The 24,466-nt window shown below is 57.4% G+C and overlaps 1 protein-coding gene across 3 annotated transcripts in view; it reads right to left on the reverse strand.

Moving 5' to 3' along the window:
- Nucleotides 1–18,021: 18,021 nt before the first annotated feature.
- The window catches only part of BLM (BLM RecQ like helicase), a 75,410-nt gene continuing 68,965 nt past the window's right edge, over nucleotides 18,022–24,466 (reverse strand). For all 3 annotated transcript variants that reach the window (XM_029051454.1, XM_029051453.1, XM_029051452.1), the window contains exon 22: nucleotides 18,022–18,373. In XM_029051454.1, coding sequence (XP_028907287.1) covers nucleotides 18,193–18,373 — 181 coding nt within the window. In that variant the 3' untranslated portion in view covers nucleotides 18,022–18,192. The remainder of the gene's footprint in view (nucleotides 18,374–24,466) is intronic.

Consider the following 24,466-nt stretch of genomic DNA (forward strand, 5'->3'; position numbering starts at 1 on the left):
CCATCTCGTCATCGTTTTGTCTGCCATCAGTCGGTCCGCATCCACTCATTCAGGTCTGTCCAGCCATGACCGCCCGGCGGGATTATAAGAACAGCTCTCCCCCTCCCCCCCGACCTTTTTACGGTATTTATTAAGCGCTTACTCTGTACTGAGTGCCGGGACAGAAACAAGTTAATCAGGTTGCGCTCAGTCCACGTCCCACATGGGACTCCCAGTCTTAATCCCCATTTTACAGATGAGGGAACTGAAGCACAGAGAAGTGAATCGACTTGCCCGAGGCCACACAGCAGACACGGGCAGAGGCGGAATGAGAAGCCAGGTCTTTTGACTCAGGCCCCAGGCTCTATCCACTAGGCCGTGCTGCTTCTCAGCGCTCGGGCAGTGGGACGCTGACTCTGTGCTGAGCCCTGAATTAAGCGCTTGGGCCGGTAATAATAATGATAATAACGATGGTATTTGTTAAGTATTTCACTATGTGCCAGGCACTGTACTAAGCGCTGGGGTGGATACAAGCAAATCGGGTTAGACACGGTCCCCGTCCCATGTGGGGCTCACAGTCTCAGTCCCCATTTTACAGATGAGGTAACTGAGGCCCCGAGAAGTGAAGTGACTTGCTCAACGGGACGATACGGTGTAGTTGCGAGACATGATCCCTGCCTACACGGAGCTCACAATCCAGTTGGGAAGATAGACTATAAAACGAATAACGACAGGGGAAGAAGCAGAGTATAAGGATACGTTCGCAAGCGTTGTGGAAGAGGAGTGAGTATTAAAATGCCTTAGGGATATGGGCCCAAGTGTGAGATCACACACAAAGGAGGGAGAATAGGACGGGGAGCAATCATATTTATTGAGCACCTATTGCAGGCAGAGCACTGTACTGAGCGCTCGGGAGGGTACAACGTAAAAGAGTCGGTGGACACGTTCCCTGACCGTTTTTTCTAAGGCTTTGAGATGAGGAGAGGGGTGGTCAGTCGGATATGAAGGGGGACGGAGTTCCAGGAAGGGGGGAGGGTGTGAGCAAGGGGTGGGTAGTGAGAGAGATGCTATCGAGGGACAGGTGGATGCCAGAGTAGCGGGCCCGGTTGCAGAGGGAGAGGAAAGAAGCTGGGTAGGAGGGAAAAGAGCTGATTAAGCGCCCGAAAACCGATGTTGTGGTGTTTCTGCTTGATGTGAAGATGGTTGGGCAGCCACTGGAGGTTTCTGAGGATAGGGGAGATATAAACAGAACAGTTTTTCAGAAAAACGATCCAGGCCGCCAAGTGAAGCATGCACTGGAGGGGGGGAAGGCTGAAGGCAGGGAGGTCAGCGAGGAGGCGGATGCAGTAGGTGGGATAGAATAAGAGGTCGGATCAGTCGCTTAGTCTGGATCGGCACGGCAGTTTGGATGGACAGGAAGAGACGGGTGCTGGAGGTACTGAGAAGGCAGAACCGACTGGATTTTGGTGGCTGGTTGGATATGCGGGTTGAAAGGGAGAGACGAGTCAAGACGATGCCAGTATTAGGGCTTGGGACACAGGGAGGCTGGTAGAGTCGTCTACGCTACTACGCTACACTACACTACGGCGTCGGGAAAGCTGTGGGGAGGAGAACGTTTGGGTGGGGAGGTGAGGAGTTCCGTTTTGGACGTGTTAAGCTTGACCCGATCCTGGTCTTGCATCCCAACAACCACCTTAGCACAAAGTAATGACGATGAGGATGATGATCACAATAATAGAGGTATTTGTTAAGCACTTACTTTGTGCCAAGCACTGTAATAATAACAATAATGGTATTTAAGTGCTTACTCTGTGCCAAGCACGGTACTAAGCACTGGGGTAGATACAAGATCATCAGGTCCCCCGGGGCTCACCGTCTAAGTAGGAGGGAGAACAGATATTGTATCCCCATTCTGCAGATGAGAGAACCGAGGCCCAGCAGAGTTAGATAACTTGCCCAAGTCTCACAGCAGAGAAGTGGCGGAGCCGGGTTTAGAATCCAAGTCCTCTGGGGCCCAGGCCGGTGCTGTTTCAGTAGGCCACGCCGTTTCCACTTGCGATGTGCTCATTTAATTGCCTACTGTGTGTTTTCCCCCAATACGCCCTTACTCTTTCAGCTGTTCTGTTCGGCAGAGAATTACCATTCTTTCTCCAACAGTGAACTCTAAGCTTCTAGAGGGCAGGTGTGGAGTCATCCACCTCTATTGTAGGTTCATAAGCACCCAGGGTAATCAGTCAATCAGTCAATCAATGGTAGTTATTGAGTGTTTACTGTTCAGAGCTCTGTACTAAGCTCCTGGGACGGTACAATATAACAGACACATTCCCTGCCCACAGCGAGCTTACAGTCTAGAGGGGGAGACAGACAGTAACAGAAATAAAGAAATAACAGACATGTACATAAGTGCCGTGGGTCTTACGGTGTAGTTGGGGAAGGCCTCTTGGAGGAGATGTAGCCTCAATAAGGCTTGGAAGGTGGGGAGAGCGATCGTCTGTCCAGGCCAGAGGCGGGACGTGGGGGAGAGGTCGGCGGCGAGATAGATGAGACGGAGGTACAGTGAGTAGGTCGGCATTAGAGGAGTGAGATGTGCGGGCTGCGTTGTGGTAGGCAATGAGGGAGGTAAAGTAGGAGCGGGCCCGGGGATTGAGTCACCCAATCGATGGTATTTTTTAAGAGCTTACTGTGGTGCAGAGCACTGTGCTAAGAGCTGGGGAGAGGACAGTAGAATTAGTAGACAACAGTAAGGGCTCAGTGCAGTCTTGCTTTGTGATGATGATTCACCATTCTTTTCTTCCTTCCTTCCTTTATTCAGTGGTATTTATCGAGTGTGCAAGAGACCATCTGAAGCGCTCAAGAGAGTACAATAAAAGAGTAAGACCCCATCCTTGCCCTTAAAGTGCTTACAATCTAATCTGTGAAGGCGGGCAGATGTAAACTGTGTGCATGTCAGCCCCCTCCTCGAAAATCTCCGGTGGTGCCCATCCACCTCTGTTTCCAACAAAGTCTGCTCACCGTTGGCTTTAAAGCTCTCCATCACCTCGCCCCCTCCCACCTCAGCTCACTTCTCTCCTTCTACAACCCAGCCCGCACACATCGCTCCTCTGGTGCTAACCTTCTCGCTGTGCCTCCACCTCGCCTGTCTCGCCGCCGACCCCTGGCCCACGTCCCGCCTCCGGCGTGGAACGCCCTCCCTCCGCGAATCTGCCAGACAATTACTCTCCCCCGCTTCAAAGCCTTACTGAGGTCACATCTCCTCCAACATGCCTTCCCTGACTAAGCCCCACTTTTCCTCCTCTCCCACTCCCTTCTGCGTCATCCTGACCTGCTCCCTTTGCTCTTCCCCGCTCTCCCAGCCCCCCAGCACTTATGTAAAAATCTGTAATTGTATTTATTTGTATCGATGTCTGTGTGTTTGGATTGATGTCTGTCTCCCCCTCTAGACTGTGAGCTCGTTGTGGGCAGGGATTGTCTCTCCTTATTGCTGTAATGTACTTTTCCAAGTGCTTTGCACACAGTAAGCACCCAATCAGTATGAATGAATGAATGAATGAATGAATAAATACATATACTGGGAGCTGGAGGGGAAATGCCCAAAAAAACTGTAATACCAACAGTAAAGGAGTAAATGACTAAATAAGCAGAGTGTGAGACTGGAAACATAAATAAGTCCCAAGGAGGCCTCTTGGGATGACTCAACTCGGGAAGGTGGAGATTAACTGGAAGGCTTCCTGGAGGAGGTGGGTTTTCTGGAAGACTTTGAAGATGGAGGAATATGGCCTAGTGGATTTTAAAGGGGTGGGAATTTTCAGACGGAGTAGAGTGAGTGGGCTGGCGATCAGAGACAGGAGCGTTGAGAATGGGGTGCCTAAAAGCTAACTCTGTGGGGCTGAAGAGTGTGAGCCGGGGGGAAGCGGGTGGAGTGAGCAGGTACATACGTAAGGGCGGACGGGGAGCCTGGAAAACAGCGGCGAAGAGCTTTCTGCTTGACGTGGAGGGAACTGGGTGACTTGTAAGAGATGAAGAGATGGGTTCAGAACTATGTTTCAGAAAGACGTCCCGGCCATCCCATGATCCAGTCGTCCGATGATTCATACGGCGATCCATCCATCCATTCACCTTCCTTCTATCTATCCGTCCATCCATCCATTCATCCATCCTGCATCTACCCTGCCTGGCACATAGAAAGCACTTCACAAATACCACACAGTTATTATTACAATTATCCATCCATCCATCCATCCATCCATCCATTCACCATCCATAATTAATGATGTAAAGTAGGTGCCTGGGCCGGCTGGAGCTGTGAGAAGTCAGGCCCCGGGAGGAGGAGGAGGCGGCTGCGGCCGAGGGCTAGGGCCCGTTTAGGGCTGGGGCCGGTGGCTGTGAGGCAGGCAGATCTGGGGATGTCACCGGAGAAGGATCGGAGCGGGGGGCGGTGGATGGGGCACGGAGGACAAGGGAGGGACAGAAATCCAAGATACACTAGGGTTTGCCAGAGAATACGGGGCACCTGCCGTTGAGCGGCCTACTCTGATTTTCAACCCGGCCGCAGGCCGGCTCTGGTCATCCGGAGCAGGGAAACGGTGGCCAAGGAGGGAGGCCGGATGGAAGTGGTCAGTGTGAAGGTCGGTGGGTTGGATGGCTGGATGAGCGCACGGGTTGGGGTTGGGGGGTTGGATGTCCGAGTGGGTGGGCCGGGTGGGCTTTCCTCTTGCCCCCGACTCCTCGCCGCGGTCCCTGGCCGCCTGTCACAGTGAGACCCGCTCGTGTCCCCCTCCCATCTCCCTTTGGCCCTGCGGTCTCAGATCTGGGTCACCCCTTCCTCAGCCTCGCGTCACCCTCTTGTTCACATCCTTGGGAGACCGAGATGGCAGGAAGTCAGTCCACTGTGGCTTCCTCCCTCCACTGTGGCCGGCACTGTGGTGGTGGATGTACCGGGAACGGGGCCGGGGCGGGGGGAGAGGGGGAGTCCGGGGGTGGCGGGGGGGCAAGGAACGGGGAGCGGGACCCCGGAGGGGATTTCCCTGGCCTGGCCGGTAGCGGCAGAGGCTGAGTCAGGCAGTCGGGGACTGTTGGGGACAGGTGCGGGGAGACATCTGGGGACCGGGCGGGCGGAGAGACTTGGGGGACTTGGTGAAGAGAGGGGTACGGGAGGTCCAGGTGAGGGGAGGGATATGGGGGTACTGGCGGGGGAAAAGACATAGGGGGACCCTGAGGGGAGAGAAACATGGGGGACCCGATGGGGAGGGGATGAGGAGGACCGGGGCCGGGAGGGGAGAAGCGCCGTCACCGCCCCTACCGCGTGGCCTAATGGCTAGAGCCCGGGCCTGGGAGTCGGAAGGACGTGAGTTCTAATCCCGACTCTGCCACTTGTCTCCTTTGCATCCTTGGGCAAGTCACTTCGCTTCTCTGGGCCTCGGTTCCCTCGTCTGTGAAAAGGGGATTAAGACTGTGCGTCCCAAGCGGGATCGGGACTGCGTCGCTGTACGCTGTACGCCAGCGCTTAGAAGGGTGCTTGACACATAGTAAGCGCTTAAATACCATCATCGTTATTATCCCCCTCCCTGGGGGAACCAGTCCATCCCCGGCCTGCAGCCCCGGGCCCCCCGACGTCACCCCCCGGCCCCTCGCCTGGTCCACCTGGCCTCTCCTTCCCTCTTTCCCCCGACCATTCACTCGGGGGACGGCGCCGGCCCCCGGAGCGGGGCAGAGCGAGAAGCCACAGCTCCGGCGGCTGGGACGGGGAGGAGAGAGGGCAGGGCTCGGAGAGTTCCCGGCGGCAGCTGGCATGGACGGTTTCCGGCGGATAATCCCAGCGGCTCTGAGCTGCCCGCCGGGCTGGCCGGACACCTTCCCGGGCTGGAGCCCAGAAGCCTCCGGGAGAGGAGAGATGGCGGTGAGTCATGCCATCTCCTGAGCAAACAGCTCTGCCCTTAGCAAACGGCGGCCCAGAGAGGTGGGGCGGGGCGGCGGGCAGACCGGCCTGCTGCTGGGACTCCGGCCAGGGCCAGGACCGGGCGCGGCAAGCCGGTCTCCGACGGGGAGCACGGGCCGGTCGGGCTCTCTGGTGGGCAGGGAACAGACAGCCATTTGTAATTGTTGAGCGCTTACTGTGTGCAGAGCGCTGTACTGAGCGCTCGGGAGAGTACTACGTAACAATACAGCAGGTACATTCCCTGCCCAGAGGAGACAGATAGTAATAGAAAAATAAAATGACAGATATGCATACGAGTGCTGGGCGGCCGGGAGCGGGGATGAATAAGCGGAGTGATTCAGGACGACACAGAGGGGAGTGGGAGGAAGGGACGGCTTAAGTCAGGGAAGGCCTCTTGGAGGAGATGAGCCTTCAATAAGCTTGGAAGAAGGGGAGGGGAACTGTCGGATAAGAGGAGGGAGGGCACCTCAAGCCAGAGGCAGGACGTGGGTGAGAGGTCGGCGGCGAGATGGACGAGATCGAAGCGCAGCGAGAAGGTCGACATTAGAGGAGAGCCCTGGTTGGGCTGATTTGTAGTAGGAGAGCAGAGAGGTGAGGTAGGAGGGGGCAAGGTGAGGGAGGGCTTTAAAGCTAACGGTGAGGAGTTTCCGTCTGACGCAGAGGTGGATGGGCAACCACTGGAAGGTTCTTGGGGAGTGGGGAAACATGGCCCGCATGCTTCGTCGGAAAATGATGCGGGCAGCAGAGTGAAGTGGGGAGAGACAGAAGGGGGGGCGGTCAGCGATCCCTCTCTACACCCCCGCGGCCTCTTCCGCTCCCCCCACTATCTCCCCACCTCCCACCTCTCTCCGTCCCACCCGCCCACCCCGTCTTTTGCCAGGGACAAGCCGTCCCCTGGATCCCAGCCCCTCCCACTCTGCCTCTGTCCCGCGGCTCCCCCTGCATCCCTCTGGATGCTGGAAACAGGAGGGCAGGAGAAAGGGAGGGGGCGGGCGGCGGTTCTTGACCTTAGTCTGACCCTCCCCCACCCCCGGTCCTCAGGATTTCCGCTCTCTCCCTCCCCACCATTCCCTCCCCTTCCCTGACCCAGAGCAAGGGTCAGCTCTGTGTGAGCAGGACAGAGAGGCGAGGCCACGTGTCCCGGTGAGCGGCGCCCTGACCCCAGCCTCTCTCCCCGCCTCGGCGACCAGCCTGGCCCCGCCCGCCGCGGTCGACTCCTAGCCACCTTCGGAGGGTAGCAGGCCTGGGCCGCCGGTCAGTCATCGTATTCATGGAGCGTTTACTCCGTGCAGAGCACTGTACTAAGCGCTCGGAAGGGCACGCTAGGACAAAATACCAGTTGGCAGACACATTCTCTGCCCGCAACGAGCTTCCGGTCTAGAGGGGGAGGGCAGTCTCCTGCGGCTGCAGGCCTTGGTCCCCCCAACCCTCCCTCTTTTCTTAAAAAAACCTGGTGTTTGTTAAAGTGCTTACTGTGTGCCAGGCACCGTACTAAGCTTTCAGGTTAGACGCTGTCCCCGTCCCACATGGGGCTCACGGTCGTCATCCCTACTTTACAGGTGAGGTAACAGGCTCAGAGAAGTCAAGTGTCTTGCCCAAGGTTCCACGGCAGACAAGTGACGGAGCCGGGATCAGAACCGACTCCCAGGCCTGTGCTCGTTCCACTAGGCCACGCTGCTTCTCGTAGCCACGCTCGCTGGTCACGAGGTCACGAAGCCTTGAGGTGGTGCCGGGCTTCACGGTCCTGGCTCGGGGGCCTGTGCAGAGGCGAGCACCCCCATCCCTCGTGGTCCAGCCTCTGATCCTGGAAACCCAGGCAGGACGGGGGAACGCCCATCTCCCAGGCCTAGGTCTGGCACTCCGGAAGACCGACCGACCAAGGACGGACAACGGCCCTGTCGCTCGGGGGCTGACTGCCCATCCGAGAGAGGCCCACGCCCTGGGATCGGTAAATTAGCACACGGTCCCTGGGAAATTCCGACGGTGGCCTCAACGCAGGCCAGGCCCCAGTCAACCAACGGCCCTTCCTCTCCATCCAACTATTACTTTGCTGATCCCAGCACTTATCAATCAACCGGTGAATCCATCGATTGCATTTAACGAGTCCTTGCTACGTGCAGAGCATTGTACTATGCGCTTGGGAGAGTGCAGTGCAACAGAATCAGCAGACGTGTTCTCTGCCCAGAATGAGCTTAGAGTCTAGTGGGGGGAGGCAGACATTCATATGAAGAAATAATCTACAATGTAGATTTCGAAGACATGTACATGAGTGCCGTGGAGTTGGGGACGGGGAAGAGTGTCCAAAGGTCACAGATGGAAGTGCCTAGATGCTGTAGAAGGGAGGGCTCTTTCAGGAGATGTGACTTTAGTAAGGCTTTGAAGGCGGAGAGCCTGGTGGTCTGGAGGTATATGAAGCGGGAGGGAGCTCCAGACTAGGGGGAGGACGCGGGAAAGGGGTCGGTGGCGAGGTAGTCGAGGAGGGGGCACAGAGTGTGAGCAGAGTCTGCGGGCTGGGCTGTAGTTAGTGAGGTGAGGTAGGGTGGTGCTTTAAAATGCTTTAAAAATCCCACCTTCATTACTTTATCGGCCTCTTTGCCGACCTCCCTGCCTCCGCTCCAGTCCAAATCTCATTCAGCTGCCTGGATTGTTTTTCGAAAAAATGTTAAGTCCACGTCTCGCCACTCCTCAAGGACCATTGCCCATCCACCTCCGCATCTGACGGAAACCCCTCACCATCGGCTTTAAAACATTCACCCCTTTCTACTATGGCTTTGACTACCATCTCTACGCAGATGACACACAGATCTACATCTCTGCCCCTGTCCTCTCCCCCTCCCTTCAGGCTCGCATTTCCTCCCGCCTCCAGGATGTCTCCACCCGGATGTCGGCCCGCCACCTAAAACTCGACATGAGCAAGACTGAGCTCCTCATCTTCCCTCCCAAGTCCGGTCCGCTCCCAGACTTCCCTATCACCGTGGATGGCACGACCATCCTTCCCATCTCTCGGGCCCGCAATCTCGGTGTCATCTTTGACTCGTCTCTCTCGTTCACCCCACACATCCGATCCGTTACCAAGACCTGCCGGTTTCACCTCTACGATATCGCCAAGATCCGCCCTTTCCTCTCCACCCAAACGGCTACCTTACTGCTACGGGCTCTCGTTATATCCCGGCTAGATTACTGTGTCAGCCTTCCCTCTGATCTCCCTTCCTCTTCTCTCGCCCCGCTCCAGTCTATTCTTCACTCTGCTGCCCGGCTCATCTTCCTCCAGAAACACTCTGGGCATGTCACTCCCCTTCTTAAACACCTCCAGTGGTTGCCTATCGACCTCCGCTCCAAACAAAAACTCCTCACTCTAGGCTTCGAGGCTCTCCATCACCTTGCCCCTTCCTACCGCTCCTCCTTTCTCTCTTTCTACTGCCCACCCCGCACGCTCCGCTCCTCTGCCGCCCACCTCCTCACCGTCCCTCGGTCTCGCCCATCCCGCCGTCGACCCCCGGGCCGCGTCCTCCCGCGGTCCCGGAACGCCCTCCCTCCTCACCTCCGCCAAACTGATTCTCTTCCCCTCTTCAAAACCCTACTTAAAACTCACCTCCTCCAAGAGGCCTTCCCAGACTGAGCTCCCCTTCTCCCTCTACTCCCTCTACCGCCCCCCCTGCACCTCTCCGCAGCTAAACCCTCTTTTTCCCCCATTTCCCTCTGCTCCTCCCCCTCTCCCTTCCCATCCCCTCGGCACTGTACTCGTCCGCTCAACTGTATATATTTTCATTACCCTATTTATTTTGTTAATGAGATGTACATCGCCTTGATTCTATTTAGTTGGCGTTGTTTTTACGAGATGTTCTTCCCCTTGACTCTATTTATTGCCATTGTTCTTGTCTGTCCGTCTCTCCCGATTAGACTGTAAGCCCGTCAAACGGCAGGGACTGTCTCTATCTGTTGCCGACTTGTTCATTCCAAGCGCTTAGTTACAGTGCTCTGCACATAGTAAGCGCTCAATAAATACTATTGAATGAATGAATACCTTCCCTTGCTGACTTCCTGCAACAACCCAGCCCGCACGTTTCGTTCCTCTAACAGTTGCCTACTCACTGTACCTCAATCTGGTCTGTCTCGCCGCCGACCCCTTGCTCACCTCCTCCCTCCGGCCAGAAACTCCCTCCCCCTTCACATCCGACAGATGCTCACTCTCCTCACCTTCAGAGCCTTATTAAAATCACATCTCCGAGAGTTCTTCCCCAACTAAGCCCTCATTTCCCGGGCTCCCTCTCCTCTCTGCACTTGAATCTGCACCCTTTAAGCACTTAATATTCACACCACCTTCAGCCCAGCAGCACTTATGTACATAGCCGTAATTTATTTAATATCTGACCCCCGCCCTCTGGGCTGTCACCTTCTTTTTTTAGCGTCGGGGTAGATACAAGTTTAATCAGGTCGAACAGAGTCCGCATCCCACGTGGGGCTCACGTTCTTCGTCCCTGTGTTAGAGGTGAGGTCACCGAGGCACGGAGGAGTGAAGTGACTTGCCCAAGGTCACACAGCAGACAGGCGGCAGGGCAGGGATTAGAAACCAGGTCCTTCTGACTTCCCGGCCCACGCTCTATCCACTAGGCCACGCGGCTTCCCGTGGGCAGGGAATGTGTCTCTCCCCAACACAGTAAGCATCAACGGATAACATCGATTGATTGATCGACCGAAGAGCATTCACTGAGCGTCGACAGTGTGCACGGCAATGTCCTCGATGCTTGGGAGAGCACCGGAGAATAAGTAAACACGATCTCTGGCCTCAACGGTTGAGCTGGGTCTCAAATTCCCCCGAGAGGGACCTTCGACCGGAGCCGGGGTTGGACGGGAGCCGGGATTGGGGGTGGGGAGAGGGCGGAATGGGTCCCGGAGCAAAGAGGGAAGGCCCCAGGCGAGGGGGAGCGGCGACGGCTGCGCCCCAGAAACCCTGGGCGGCCTGGACTTTGGGGGCCGCTTGCCGTCCCGGGGGGCTCGGCTCCTTGGACCTGGAGGGCTGTGGTGCCGCCTTCCTGTTAGCCTGCATCCTTGCTCCTTTAAAGTCCTCGATCCCCTTTGCCCCCTCCTACCTTTCATTCAGTTGCATTTTTTGAGCACTTACCGTGTGCGGAGCACCGGGCTCTGCAGCCGGGAGAGTACAAGAGAACAATAAACGGATACCTTCCCTGTCCACGACTACTCTCCTATTACAACCCGCCCATTTCGCTCCTCTACCGCTAACCGTGCCTCCATCTTGCCCGTCTCGCCGCCTCCTATCCGACCAGAGGGTCACCCTGCCCCTCTTCCAAGCCTTATCGAAGGCTTGTTTCCGAGAGGCCTTCCCCGACTAAGCCCTGCTTTCCCTCTTCTCTCGCTCCCTTCTGCGTCACCCTGACTCGCTCCCTTTATTCATCCCCCCTCCCAGCCCCTCAGCACTTATGTCCAGATCTGTAATTCACTGATTCTCCCCCCTTCTAGACTATGAACCCGTTTGTGGACAGGGATCGTCTCTACCTGTTGCTGAATTATACTTTCCAAGCACTTAGTACAGCGCTCTGCACACAGTAAGAGCTCAATAAGTACGATTGAATGAATGAATGAATGATTTCTCATCATGTCTGCCTCCCCCTCTAGACTGTCAGCTCGTTGTGGGCACGGAATGTGACTTGAATGCTGTATTGCCCTCTCCCGAGAGCTTAGTGATAATAATAATAATGACGATGATGGTATTTGTTAAGCGCTTACTATGTGCCAAGCTCTACCGTAAGCGAAGGGAGAGTATACCAGGTAATCAGGTCGTCCGACGTGGGACTCCCAGTCTTCCTCCCCACTTTACAGGTAAGGGAACCGAGGCACAGAGAAGTGAGGTGACTTGCCCAGAGTCACACAGCAGAGTGGTGGAGCCGGGATGAGAACCCACGACCTCAGACTCCCAAGCCCGTGGCCTTCCCACTGAGCCACGCCGCTTCCCCGAGTACAGTGCTCTGCACTCGGTAAGCGTCTGATAAATTCGACGGACGGACGGACGGACTCCTCCGTTCCCGGGCAGCCGGCACGGTCACCCTGCACGGTCCCATCGGAAATGGGAGATGAACCTCTGGCTTTCCATCCCTCCCCCTCCGGGGTCCACCGGCCCCCCCAGTCCACCCCGGGGCAGGTGCTGTGCTGAAGTGGAGGCGGGGCGGAGCTCGGCTGCTCGATTCCAGGAAACAATTTGTGTGCCGGGCTCGCCCGCAGGAACCGGCCTCTAACCCCACAGAGCCCAGGCTACTTCCTGACGCGCTCTCCCTCCCCCTGGGGCTCCCCCAACCCCAGCAGCTTCCCGACAGCCAGAGAGAGCCTCTTCCTTCCCTTAAGGGCCGGGCCGCTTTCTCTGAAAGTCCTGACCTGGGCCTCCAGAGACCGCCCCTTCACTCCCCCCACCCCCGCCATCCACCTGTCCCCCTCTGGATCCTCCCGGAGACTCTGAGCCCCCAGGGGCCGGGCTCCACCGGGCGTCTCCGGTCACCGGGCTGGAAGGGACCCGTTGGAGGAGGAGCTGGAGTTAACGGAACGCGTCTACCCGCTCTTTACACTGCCCTCTCCCAAGAGCTTAGTACAGCGCTCCGCACACGGTAGGCGCTCGGCACGCGCGACCGATGGACTGAGGTGGGGGTCCAGACTCCACGATCCGAAAGGCCCCGGGGCCCAGGGACTGGAAGCGTATGCCGAACCGGGAAGGGCGCACTTGGAAATGCCGTTCTTCCCTAAATCCCACGGCAACGGGTCGAGGGGAGCCCAGGAGGCCTGTGACCTTGGGCAAGGCAGTCGGCTTCTCCGCGTCCCAGTGACCTCATCTGTAAAATGGGGGTGAAGACAGTGGGCCCCACGTGGGACACGGACCGTGTCCAACCTGAATGGCTTGTAACGACCCCGGTGCTCAGTACAGTGCTTGGCACACAGTAAGCGCTTAACAAATACCATAAAAAAAGGAAAACTGGGGTACTGGACAGTCCACCCTTAACCCCGAGGGCGGGTCTCACTGGAGACAGCGTCCCGGGCTGGGGCCGCTCCCTATCTCACGTTCTCAGTCCCGGGGCCCTCGGCGCACCCCCGAACGCCAGGGTCTCCCCCCAGGAGCAGTGGGGTGGGACTTGACTCACCCCGCGGGGGGGTGTTCCCGGGGGGCAGTGAGTTGAGGACCGCCGACCTCGTTGGCCCCCTCTGAAGGGCGGGAGACGCACGAAGGCGGGTGAAGACCCCTCAGGCTCCTCCAACGGACTCCCCCCAGAGAAGGAGTAGCCAGGAGCGGAGGCTGCAGCCCCTTCTTCCCCTGGGAGACGCCCGATGGGAGGAGGGGAGGGCAGGAAGCGGGGTGGAGGGGAGGTGGGAGGATGGGAGACTAATACTGGTGGTAGCTGTGGCGTTCGTTAGGCACTTACTAGGCGCCAGGCCCCGCGCTAAGCGCTGGGGTGGATACAGGTAAATTGGGTTGGACACAGTCCCCGTCCCACTTGACGCTCACAGTCTTAACCCCCATTTTACAGAGGAAGGAACTGAGGCCCAGAAACGACTTGCCCAGGGTCACACAGCAGGCACGTTGGGGAGCTGGGATTAGAACTCAGGTCCCTCGGACTCCCAGGCCACCAAGGCCATGCTGCTTCTCTTCTAATGGATAGAGCACGGGCCTGGGAGTCAGGTCATGGGTTCGAATCCCAGCTCCGCCACTTGTCTGCTGTGCGACCTTGGGCAAGTCACTTCACTTCTCTGGGCCTCAGTTACCTCATCTGTAAAATGGGGATGTCCACATGGGACGGGGACTTTGTCCAACCCGATCAGCTTGTATACACTCCAGCGCTTAGTACAGTGCCCGGCACATAGTTAAGCGCTTAACAAATGCCATAATAATAATAATAATAATTATTATTATTCTTATTATTCCCCGCTCCTCTGCTGGGCGGGCTGCATCCTAGGCTGAGTTGCGCTGGTCTCGGGGGGAGGAAGGGCAAGATGTCCAGGCGGCCCGGCCCTGCCTGCATCCAGCTGCAGTGGGAAGTCCAAAGTGCCACGTTCCCCGCGTATGCAGAGAGGCCACCCCTGGGCCCCCGGGGCCTCACCCTGGGGCATGAGGACGGCCCGGACTCGTGGGGATTAGGGATGGTCCTGGGGAGGGGTCCGGTCAGCAGAATCAATGGCGTTTATTGAGCACTTACTATGTGCGGAGCTCTGGACTAAGCACTTGGGGGACTTCACTCCAACGGAATGAGCAGACACCTTCCCCGCTCATAACGGGCTTACAAGCCTAGAGGAGAAGCCGCGCGGTCTAGTGATAAGAGTATGAGCCCGGGAGGCAGAAGAACCTGGGTTCCGATCCTGGCTCTGCCACCTGCCTGCCGAGTGGCCTCGGCAAGTCCCCTGACCTCTCTGGGCCTCAGTTCCCTCAACTGTAAAATGGGGATTAAGACTTTGGGCCCAAAGTGGGGCAGGGACTACGTCCAACCCCATTTCTTTGTATCCACCCCAAGCACTCAGTAAGGTGCCTGGCACACATTAAGCGCTTCACAGATATCACAGTTCCACTTAATACAGTCTCTGGCATACGGTAGGCGCTTAACAAATATCACAGTTTTTATCGTTATTATTAAAATATTATTAAGAAGATCAGAGGAGTGGAGCCGTGCCTTCTGACAGCATCCGCTTCTTCAACGGTCACCCGCGTCGTGGGGAACAAAGTCCGATTTCGCCTCTTCCTTGCTCCAAGGGGTCTTGGACTTTATAGAAAGATCCCCGCAGAGCCACTGCCCCCTCCTGCCCCCCAGCCTCTCGTCTTAAGGGTCAGCGGTGTCTCCTCCTTGCCCTGGGCCCCCCCTCGGGGCATCTCTGGAGAAAACCCCGAACCTCGCGGCACCTAGCTCACCTTTGCCCCCCCCGACCCAGGGCCTGGTTGCAGAGGTCACTCTGGAGTCCCCGGGCACGGGGTCCCCCGGGTCCCAACAGCCTTCCGTCCCCACCCTGGCCCCAGTTAGCACGGTTCCGGGCCGCAGTTCAGGTGAGAGACGCCGGACCGGGAAACGACCCCCACCCGCAAACGCCCCCAACCACAGTCTGGACCAGTGAGGAGCGGGGCGGCCCGCCCCGAGGGGCACGGATTCTAAGAGGCCCACTCTAATTTCCCGGAGCCCTATGGGTTTGTGCGCCTGAGAGGGGAGGATTGGGGCTGACCTAAATGACGAGGCAGAGCTGAGGAGGTGTCACCTCTGGCGAAGGACTGTGGGGAGGGGAGGAAGGAGGTGGAGGGGCGAGGGGGGAGAGCTCAGTGCTCACCCAGGACCCAGGCGGAGCAGCTTTCGGACGGGAACGTGACCCGGCTCTCCCGGTTAGGGAGCCGAGTCGCCTCGCTCTTCCAAGTGGGAGGGCGGAGCCTGGGCGCCGACCTCCCTGCCCCGCTCCAGCCCGTACTTCACTCTGCCGCTCGGATCATTTTTCTACAGAAATGTTCAGTCCACGGTTCCCCATACCTCAAGAACCTCCCGTGGTTGCCTCTCCACTTCCTCGTCAAACAGAAACTCCCGACCGTAGGCTTTCAAACGCTCGGTAAACAGGCCCCCTACCTCACCTCGCTACTCTTCTAGCGCAATCCAGCTCGCACATTTCCCTCCTCTGATGCTAACCTTCTCACCGTACCTCCAGCTCATCTATCTCGTCGCCGACCTCTTGCTCACGTCCTGCCTCAGGCCTGGAACGCCCTTCTTCCTCATATCTGACGGAGAATGACTCTCCCCTCCTTCCAAGTCTTTTTGAAGGCCCATCTCCTCCATCAGGCCTTCTCTGACTAAGCCCTCCTTTCCTCTTCTCCCACTCCCTTCTACTTCGCCCTGACTCGCTCCCTTTATTCATCCACAAGCTCGTTGTGGGCAGGGAGTGTGTCTATTATATTATTATACTGTGCTCTCCCGAGAGCTTAGTACAGTGCTCTGCACAGAATAAGCGCTCAGTAAATAAGATCGACTGACTTATTTGCCTGTTGCTAACCTGTCTGAGCCAGATGGACCCATTTTTTTTTAATGGCATTTGTTAAGCACTCACTACGTGGCAGGCGCTGTTCGAAGCGCTTAGATACACACTAATCAAGTCGGACACAGTCCGTGTCAACAACGGGGCTCGCAGTCTCAATCCTCATTTTACAGATGAGGGAACGGAGGCACAGAAAAGAGAACTGACTTCTTCTTTAAATGGTATTAAGTGTTTGCTCTGGGCCAGGCCCTGTACTAAATGCAGGTTGGATGCAGTCCCTTTCCCACATGGGGCTCACAGTCCTAATCAGATGAGGTAATTGAGGCCCTGAGAAGTGAAGTGACTTGCCCAGGGTCGCACAGCAGACGAGGGGCAGATCTGGCAGCAGAACCCGGGTCCTCGGACCCCCAGGTCCACGCTCCATCCACTAGACCATACTGCCATCACATCACACGCTGCGCCCAGCCTCCGGGAGGAAGGACAGGACCCCGAAGGGGGAGAAAGCCCGCCCATCTGCCGCCCTGACCCTCGGACAAGCCACCGTGACACCGTTCGGCCCAGCCCGGCCAACTAGGGCCGGGAGGGGACCTCATGACGTCACCGTGACATCAAGCCCCCGGAGGAAGACCTGGCCTGGCTCCTAGCTGTCCTTGCCCCTACCCTTGTCTGATCCTTGCTCCAGATGGCCTGTCGGGGGGGCCCCCCGCAGCCTCGGTCTGGCCAGCTCTGCCCCGACTGCTGCCCCACGCCCTGCTCTGACCTCCCTGCCGGGTGGGCTCTCCTGCCTCCTGCTTCCGGCATCGTGTGCGCCTGCTCCGTGCCCTGCTCTGACCTCCCTGCTGACCGGGTTCTCCTGCCCCTTGCTCCCAGCATCGCGGATTTGTGCCCCACCCCCTGCTCTGACCTCTGACCTCCCTGCCCGGCGGACTGTCCTGTCCCCGACTGGGATGGAGAACCCCCTGGCGGTCACCCAAACCCACCGGGGCAAAGCTCGGGTGGGCCAAGCGTGGCCAGATTCATTCAGTCGTATTTATTAAGCGCTTATCCTGTGCAGAACGCTGTACTAAGCACTTGGGAAACACGCTGGGGAGGCAGGCCGGGGGAGTCTCAGGGCCGCTGGAGCCATTGTGGGGGCGGGGGACAGGGAGAGAGCATCGCCGGGGGCTGTAAGCTCTAGACCATGAGCTCATCGGGGGCAGGGAATGTGCCTGTTACATGTGTCTCCCGGGTGCTCAGTACAGTGCCCTGCACATAGTAAGCGCTCAATAAGTAGGACTGACTGAGCGGGGGAGGCGGGGTGCAGGGCGGCGGAGAACGGGGTGGCTGTCGGACCCCGGTGGCTTCCCCGGCCGGTTGGAGGATTCAGAGGGCTCGCCTCCGTGACCCTGCTGGTTCGACGGGAGGCCCGACCCGGAGGCCCCCCGGCTGGAGAGACCTCTCGGCCCACGGCCTCCTGCCTCGGGGGCGGCGGGTCCGGGCTCCGGGAGGACCCGCTGCTAATGATAATATAAATGTGGTGTTCGTTAAGTGCTTACTATGTGCCAAGCACTGTTCTAAGCGCTGGGGTAGAGACAGGCTAATCAGGTCGGACACGGTCTCTGCCCCACAAGGGGCTCAGTCACCCGGCAAAGCGGCAGAGCGGGGATTAGACCCCAGGGGTCCTTCTGACTCCCAGGCCACGCTACTTCCCGGGGAACGGGAACTTGACCGTTAGCGGTTGATGTTTCCGTTCCAGCAGCCCCTATATTGGTAGGAGTAGGAGGGGTTTTGGAAGTCACGTCTGAGAAAGCCCCCAGACGGAAAATCAGATTCAATTATGGTTCTCACCGAGCACCGACTAGGTGCCAAGCCCCGCTCTAAGCGCTGGGGCGGATTCAAGTTAATCCCTGTCCCACGTGCGACTCGCAGTTTAAGTGGGATTGAACCCCCATTTTACTGATGGGGTAACAGAGGCACAGAGAAGGGAAGCGACGAGCCCGAAGTCCCTCAGCGGACACACGGCAGAGCCAGGATCAGAACCCAGGTCCTTCCGACTCCCGGGCCCGGGCTCTTTTCCACTAGGCCCCTCTGCTTCCCGAAAGACTGGAAAGAACCAAACAAAAATTACCAGCCTCTCCGGTTCCTTTCTAGACATTTATTGAAATGTAAATGCTTCCTCTGAGAATGACAAGTTGTGTGAATGACAAGTTGTGTGTGCTTAACACGCTTAGTACCTTTTAAAACCATCAGATGGTGAGGGGTTCAGAAGCACTGAGTCCCGTAGAAGGCACGCCTCGTGTCGGCGGTTACAGGAACGTGTATGAAGGCTGGAGGAACTGTCTATTTTTAGGCTTCGGTAGGGCCATCAATCCTAGCTTCCTACCGCTCCCCGCCGCCGTCTGAAAGCCGTCCGACGTCGACTGGGATCCGAATGAACGGGAGGCTTTGATTTTGGAAGACGGTGTCTTTCTGCAGGTGTTCGGACCCCTGAGAACGTGATGCAGAGAGACCGCCAAACGTTTAGACTCCCCCCGATTACCCGGCAGGCCAACCTCCTCCGGGTCCTCCGCCGAGCCCCCTCCCGGAGAGGAGCCAGACGAGACCCCCCGTCCCTTGAAGACGGCTCAGACGTCAAACCCGTCAGCCTGCTTTTCTCCCCCGGTCTGCCGGAGTCTCCTCTCCGGGGACTGAGCACGCGGGAAGTTTCCCAATCACCCCGATCCCGTTCCGGCAAAACCCTCTCGGCTCACCGCCCCCGTCCCTCCGGATCCCACACGGCCTCCCCCGACCCTCGGGGGCAGGAGGGAGACGGAGGGGGCCGGGGGCCTCGGGGTTCTACCGAGGGCAAGGGCAGCATAAGTTGGCGGATTCCCCCGGTGGGAGGAGGAAGTGGAGCTGAGTCATTCAGTGGGAATTCTGGGGAGGGGAAGGGGAGACCAGACCCTCCCCACCCCTTTCAATCTGTCCTAGTCCCACCCCTCCAAGCTCCACAATCTGGAGTTCCCCCTCCCCGCTTCCTCGGCTTTAGTCTCTCTCCACCCTATCCCGCCCCAGAGGAAACTGGAGGAAAAATGGAGGGTGAGGGAGGTGGGAAGAGAGAGAGAGAGAAAGGGAGAGAGAGAAGTCCTTGTCTCGCTCCGTCACTACCCCATTGGCCTGATTCCCAAGCCTTCCTCACACCTCACTTCCCGGCTGTATGAGAAATAAAGTTTTTCCCCCCCCCTTTAACCCGAGTGAAAAAAAACCAACCAAAAAACAAAAACGAAAACAACCCCCCCCCACCCCGCCCGCCGCCCCCACTCCGCCCCACCGCTCCCAGCCAGAAGGCCCGCGGCGATAACGGCAGCGTTATCTGCTGGAGGCCTTTTCGCCGCAGAGCTATTTCCTGCTCCATTGTGACCGCGCTGAATGCGCGCCCAGCCTCAGACGGGTGGCCTTCTGGACGGCGGGTGGCCGGGGTCCTCCGTCCACCCCCGAGGCGGGAGTGCGGGGGAGGGTGGCTCGATCGCAGTGGCCACGTCACGCTTCATTCACTCATTCGTTGGTGCTGATTGAGCGCTTCCTGTGTGCCAGGCACTGTACTAAGGCGCTTGGGAGAGAACACTAGAATAATAACAACAGTCGTACTTGTTGAGCGCTTCTTCTGTGCCAGGCACTGGGGTGGATCCGAGCAAATTGGGTTGACACAGCCCCTGCCCCACATGGGGCTCACAATCTCAATCCCCTATTTTGCAGATGAGGGAACTGAGGCCCGGAAACAATAAACACATGCGTGGTTCTGCTGTGGGACAGGCTCAGGGCCTTGAGAAAGCCGTGGGTCGTCCTCCACCCGAACGGCCGCCGTGCTGATCGAACCACTTATACTATCCCGCTGTGACTCCCGCAACAGCTTCCTCGCTGACCTCCCGGCCTCCCGTCTCTCCCCACTCCAGCCCACGCTTCACTCCGCTGCCCGGATCGTTTCTAGAAAAACGTTCAGTCCGTGTTTCCCCAGTCCTCAAGAACCCCCGGCGGTTGCCCGTCCACCTCCGCATCAAACTCCTTGCCGTCGGCTTCAGAGGCCTCAACGACCCGGCCCCCTCCTGCCTCCCCTCGCTTTTCTACGACGCAGCCCGTGTTGCTGCGTGACCTGGGGCACGTCACTTCACTTCTCCGTGCCTCGGTTCCCTCCTCTGGAAAAGGGGGACGAAGACCGCGAGCCCCACGTGGGACACGGACCGTCTCCAAACTGATGAGTTTGTATCTACCCCGGCGTTTAGAACGGTGCCTGGCATCTCGGAAGAGCTTAACAAATATCGTTAAAAAAATCCCCCCCCCCCCAAATCGCAAAATACGGCAGAGAAGCCGCCTCTCGGATGGCCACGCGCCAAGGGCTTTTGACGGCCGGAATCCTCGGATGAAAACCTGTTTTGTATACTGGATTGAAGGCTCCGTTGGCAAGCAGCAACCTCCGCTTCGCCCGGGGCTAATTTCTCCCTCGCCTTCTGACTGCTAAGCCCTCCTCCAGGACCTCCCCTAGCCTGGAAGTTCGCTGTGGGCAAGGAATGTGATTGTAAAATTGTCCTAGTGGACTCTCCCAAGCGCTCAGGACAGTGTTCTGCCCCCGGTAAGCGCTCAGTAGGTACGAGACTGACCGACTGACCTGCAGAGTGCCTCGGGGCTATGGAGAAGCCCGGGTCGGGGCGCTGGAAGACGGGGCCGGACGCGTGCATGTAATAAACGCTCAATAAATACCACCGATAATAATGAGTCTGGTATTTGTTAAGCGCTTACTTTGTGCCAGGCACTGTACTACGCGCTGGGGTAGATACAAGGTGATTGGGTCGGACAGTCCCCGTCCCAGATAGGGCTCGCAGTCTTAATCCCTATTTTCCAGATGAGCGAACTGAGGCCCGGAGAAGTGAAAAGACTTGCCCAAAGTCACAAAGAAGACGGGGGCGGAGCCAGGATTGGAACCCAGATCCTTCCCGCTTCCAGACCTGGGCTCTATCCTCTAGGCCAAGTTGCATCTCTGATTGATTGATATACTGATGCCCTGTTGGTAACTAGGTCTGCTGACTGAGCCTCAGTTCCTTTTCTCCCACTCCCTTTGGCGTCACCCTGACTTGCTCCCTATATTCACCGCCTCCTCAGTCCCACAGCACCTATGGACGTATCTGTCATCTTATTTATTCCTATCAACGTCTGTCTCCCCCTCTAGACTGTAAGTTCGTTGTGGGCAGGGCACATGTCTGCCGACTCCCTTGTTTTGTACTCTCCCAAGCGTTTAGGACAGCGCCCCGCATACGGGAAGCACTCAGTCGGTGTCACTGATCGATTGTATCGCACTCTCCCAAGCGCTTAGTACAGTTCTGTGCATAGAGCACACGTTTGGTAAATACCACTGACTGCCAAGTGGGACTACCTCAACGGACCTGCCCCTCCCAGTGGATTCGTCATGACCTTCCCACACATATTAGGGATCGCTAGGCCCGCGCCGCCCCGCCATCGGCCGGTGCTCCGCGGCAAGGGTAGGGGAAGGGGAAGACAATCCGTCGTTGGCCCAACAGGAGGGCCGCAGCGGGGATGGGCGGCGGATGATCGCAGGACTGCCACGAGGCCCCTCCGACGTTTATCGACCGGCTCCGGGTGCCCCCGCTAGACGACCTAGATAGCCAAGTCATCTCTGAGGGGCCGGGAGCCCGGAGAAGGGGAAAAAAAGCCTCTTTTCTCTCTAGCCCTGACCCCCGGTGTAGGAGCATTCACCCGTTACCCTTCCACCAGCCTGCCACCCCTCCCCGCGCCGAGCGGCAGAGTGACGGAAAAGAAACGAGCCTGTTGGCCCCACAGGGTCTTCCCTGCCAGGCTCCGGCGTACTGTAAAATATGGCATGGTTCAGGGTTTAGAGCCGGCGTCTGGGAGTTCAAGGGACACGGGTTCTAATCCCAGCTCTGCCGCTTGTCTGCTGGGGGACCTTGGGCAAATCGCTTCACTTCTCTGGGTCTCGGTTCCCTCATCCGTAAAATGGGGATTAAGACCGCGAACTGTGTCCAACCTCACTAGCTTGTCTCTTTCCCAGCGCTCAGTACATAGGCTGTCAGCTCATTATACGCGGGGAACGCGACTGCTCATTTCCTTGTATTTTGCTCTCCCGTGCTCTTACTTGCTCTGCACATAGTAATAATAATAATAATACTGGTAACTGTTAAGCGCTTGCTACGTGCAAAGCACTGTTCTAAACGCTGGGGGGGGGGGATACGAGGCGATCAGGTTGTCCCACGTGGGGCTCACCGTCTTCATCCCCGTTTTACAGATGAGGGAACTGAGGCCCAGAGAAGTGAAGTGACTTGCTCAAAGTCACACAGCCGCCAAGCGGCGGAGCCAGGATCAGAACCCACGATCCCTGACTCCCAAGCCCGGGCTCTTGCCGCTGAGCCACGCGGCTTCTCCATGAGCGGTATGAGCAGGTAAATGCTCAATAAATCCCGCTGATTTGATTGACCGACAATAAGCACTTAACAAATACCATAAAAAAAAAAAAGGTCATTCAGCGTTCGGTGATGAGCTCCAATCTCCGGCGGAAGGATCAGCGCAGAGAACATCTATTTACTTAGGGTTCCGGCCAGAGACAGCCATCGTGAGGAACCGTCTGTCCTTCCATCTTTCATCTTTCTCCTACGGGCAGAGACTCGGGAGGGGGAAGAGGCTGTACGAGGAAGCACGACAGCTTGCGGAGCGTGATGGGGACTTTTTTCTTTTTTTCCCTCTCTCCCCGATCTGAAAACAATTCTGTCAGAGTGCCGTTATTTTTAGGGCTGCATTCTTGAGCGTGCCGAGACGGCCCATAAAAGCCGCCGGGTCCGTAACTGAAGAGCAAGAAAAGCGCGGCGTCCCCGCTGGTGACAGCGAAGGGCTCTGGTTGGCCGAGAGCGGCCCCGGGTCGCGGTCGACCCATTGCATTTATTGAGCCCTTACCGTGTGCGGGGTGCTCTACTGAGCGAGGACGACACAACGTAGTCGGGAGGCGCGCTACCTGCCCACCACGGGCTTACTGCCTAGAGAGCGACGCAGGGTCACCCCGAGAATGCTATTAAGATTCTTACCTGCCCTTCTGCAGGAAACTTGAAATGCCCGATTTTTTTCCTCCCTCTCCTTGCCGACGTGTGACTGAGTTCCAGCTCCTTTCCTCCCTACCGCTAGTCTTCTGTCAATTCGCCCTACATACCGCCCGCCAGCCACGCATTCTAAGAGACTCCTCAAAAATGCCAAAAGTGCAATGGCAATTTAATGGATCTGAGCGTCTTATCTCGGGCCCCGCGGGTGGGTGAGGCTGCTGAGGCCAAAAAACCTGTCGGTGCAGAGGGATTAAATTAAAGTTGTCGTGGCGACGGTATTTATTAAACGTTTCCGGTGCACAGAGCGCGGGCCTAGAGCACGGGGAGAGAAGAGGCAGGTGGCAATGAGTCCCCGGTCCCCGTCCCTCGGGTTCTGAAAAAAGGAGCAGGGTGGTCTAGCGAGAAGAGCACGGGCCCAGGAATCCGAGGACCTGGCCTTGAATCCCAGCTCCGCCAAATGCTTGCTGGGTGACCCGGAGCAAGTCACTGAACTACTCCGTGCCTCGATCCTCCTGCTCTCCCTCCTGCTTAGACTGGGAGCTTCGTGTGGGACAGGGACTGTAACCAACCTAATTAAATCTGTATCTACCCCAGGGCTTAGAACGCTGTTTGACACAGAGTGAGCACTTAACAAACGCCATATATATACGGGGTACATTTTTTAAAATTTGTGACGCTTAATGCCACCCAGAGTATAGAAAGCATTAAGAAGCCGTAAGTCTAGGGGAAAACATGGCCCACGACACTGTGCTTCACGATACACTCTCATTTTCCCAGGGGCTCCTCTCCCCCAAGTCTCCGCCCGTACGAGACGGACGGAGGGACCGACGGTTTCCTGCGGTGGTCCTCTTTGGGGCGGACCGTAAGTAAACAGAACTTTCCTACGCTGATCCTTCGGCCGGGAGATCATCGCCGGACACCGAACTTTGTTTTTTAAATGGTATCTGTTAAGCGCTTACTATCGTGAGGGCCGTCCGGGCCGGAGGTGGGGAGGCAGGGGGAAGAGGGGTCCAGGAGGGCAGAAGAGACACTAGGAACAAGGAACGAGGAGAAGGGAGGTTTACGGGTAGGTCATTTTTATCTACATGCAGAGCCTGGCCGTGTTGTTTGGACTGGTTCGAGAAGAGAACCTAATAAACTGCGTGAAAGTCTACGGAAAGCCAAACCCCACGATATGGCCACATTTTTGCAGAAAGCATCCTGACCGCATCATGAGGTATTCCTGTATTAAGGTCTCAGATCAGTGGAACGCTTACTGTCTGCGGAGCACTGTGCTAAGCCCCTGGGAGGGGAAACTGCGACAGAGGCGGGTAGACCCGATCCCTGCCCTCAAGGAGCTTACAGATCTTAACCCTGCGGCCACTTCTTGCCCCTCCGTAGCTGTGGGCACCCAACTTGGCCACTCGTGAACCAGTCGATCGACGGTGTTTACCGAAGCGCTTCCTGTGTGCGGAGCACTGTACTACACGCTTGGGAGTGGACAATA

Source organism: Ornithorhynchus anatinus, chromosome X1, assembly GCF_004115215.2.
Source record: "Ornithorhynchus anatinus isolate Pmale09 chromosome X1, mOrnAna1.pri.v4, whole genome shotgun sequence".
NCBI classification, from domain to species: domain Eukaryota; kingdom Metazoa; phylum Chordata; class Mammalia; order Monotremata; family Ornithorhynchidae; genus Ornithorhynchus; species Ornithorhynchus anatinus.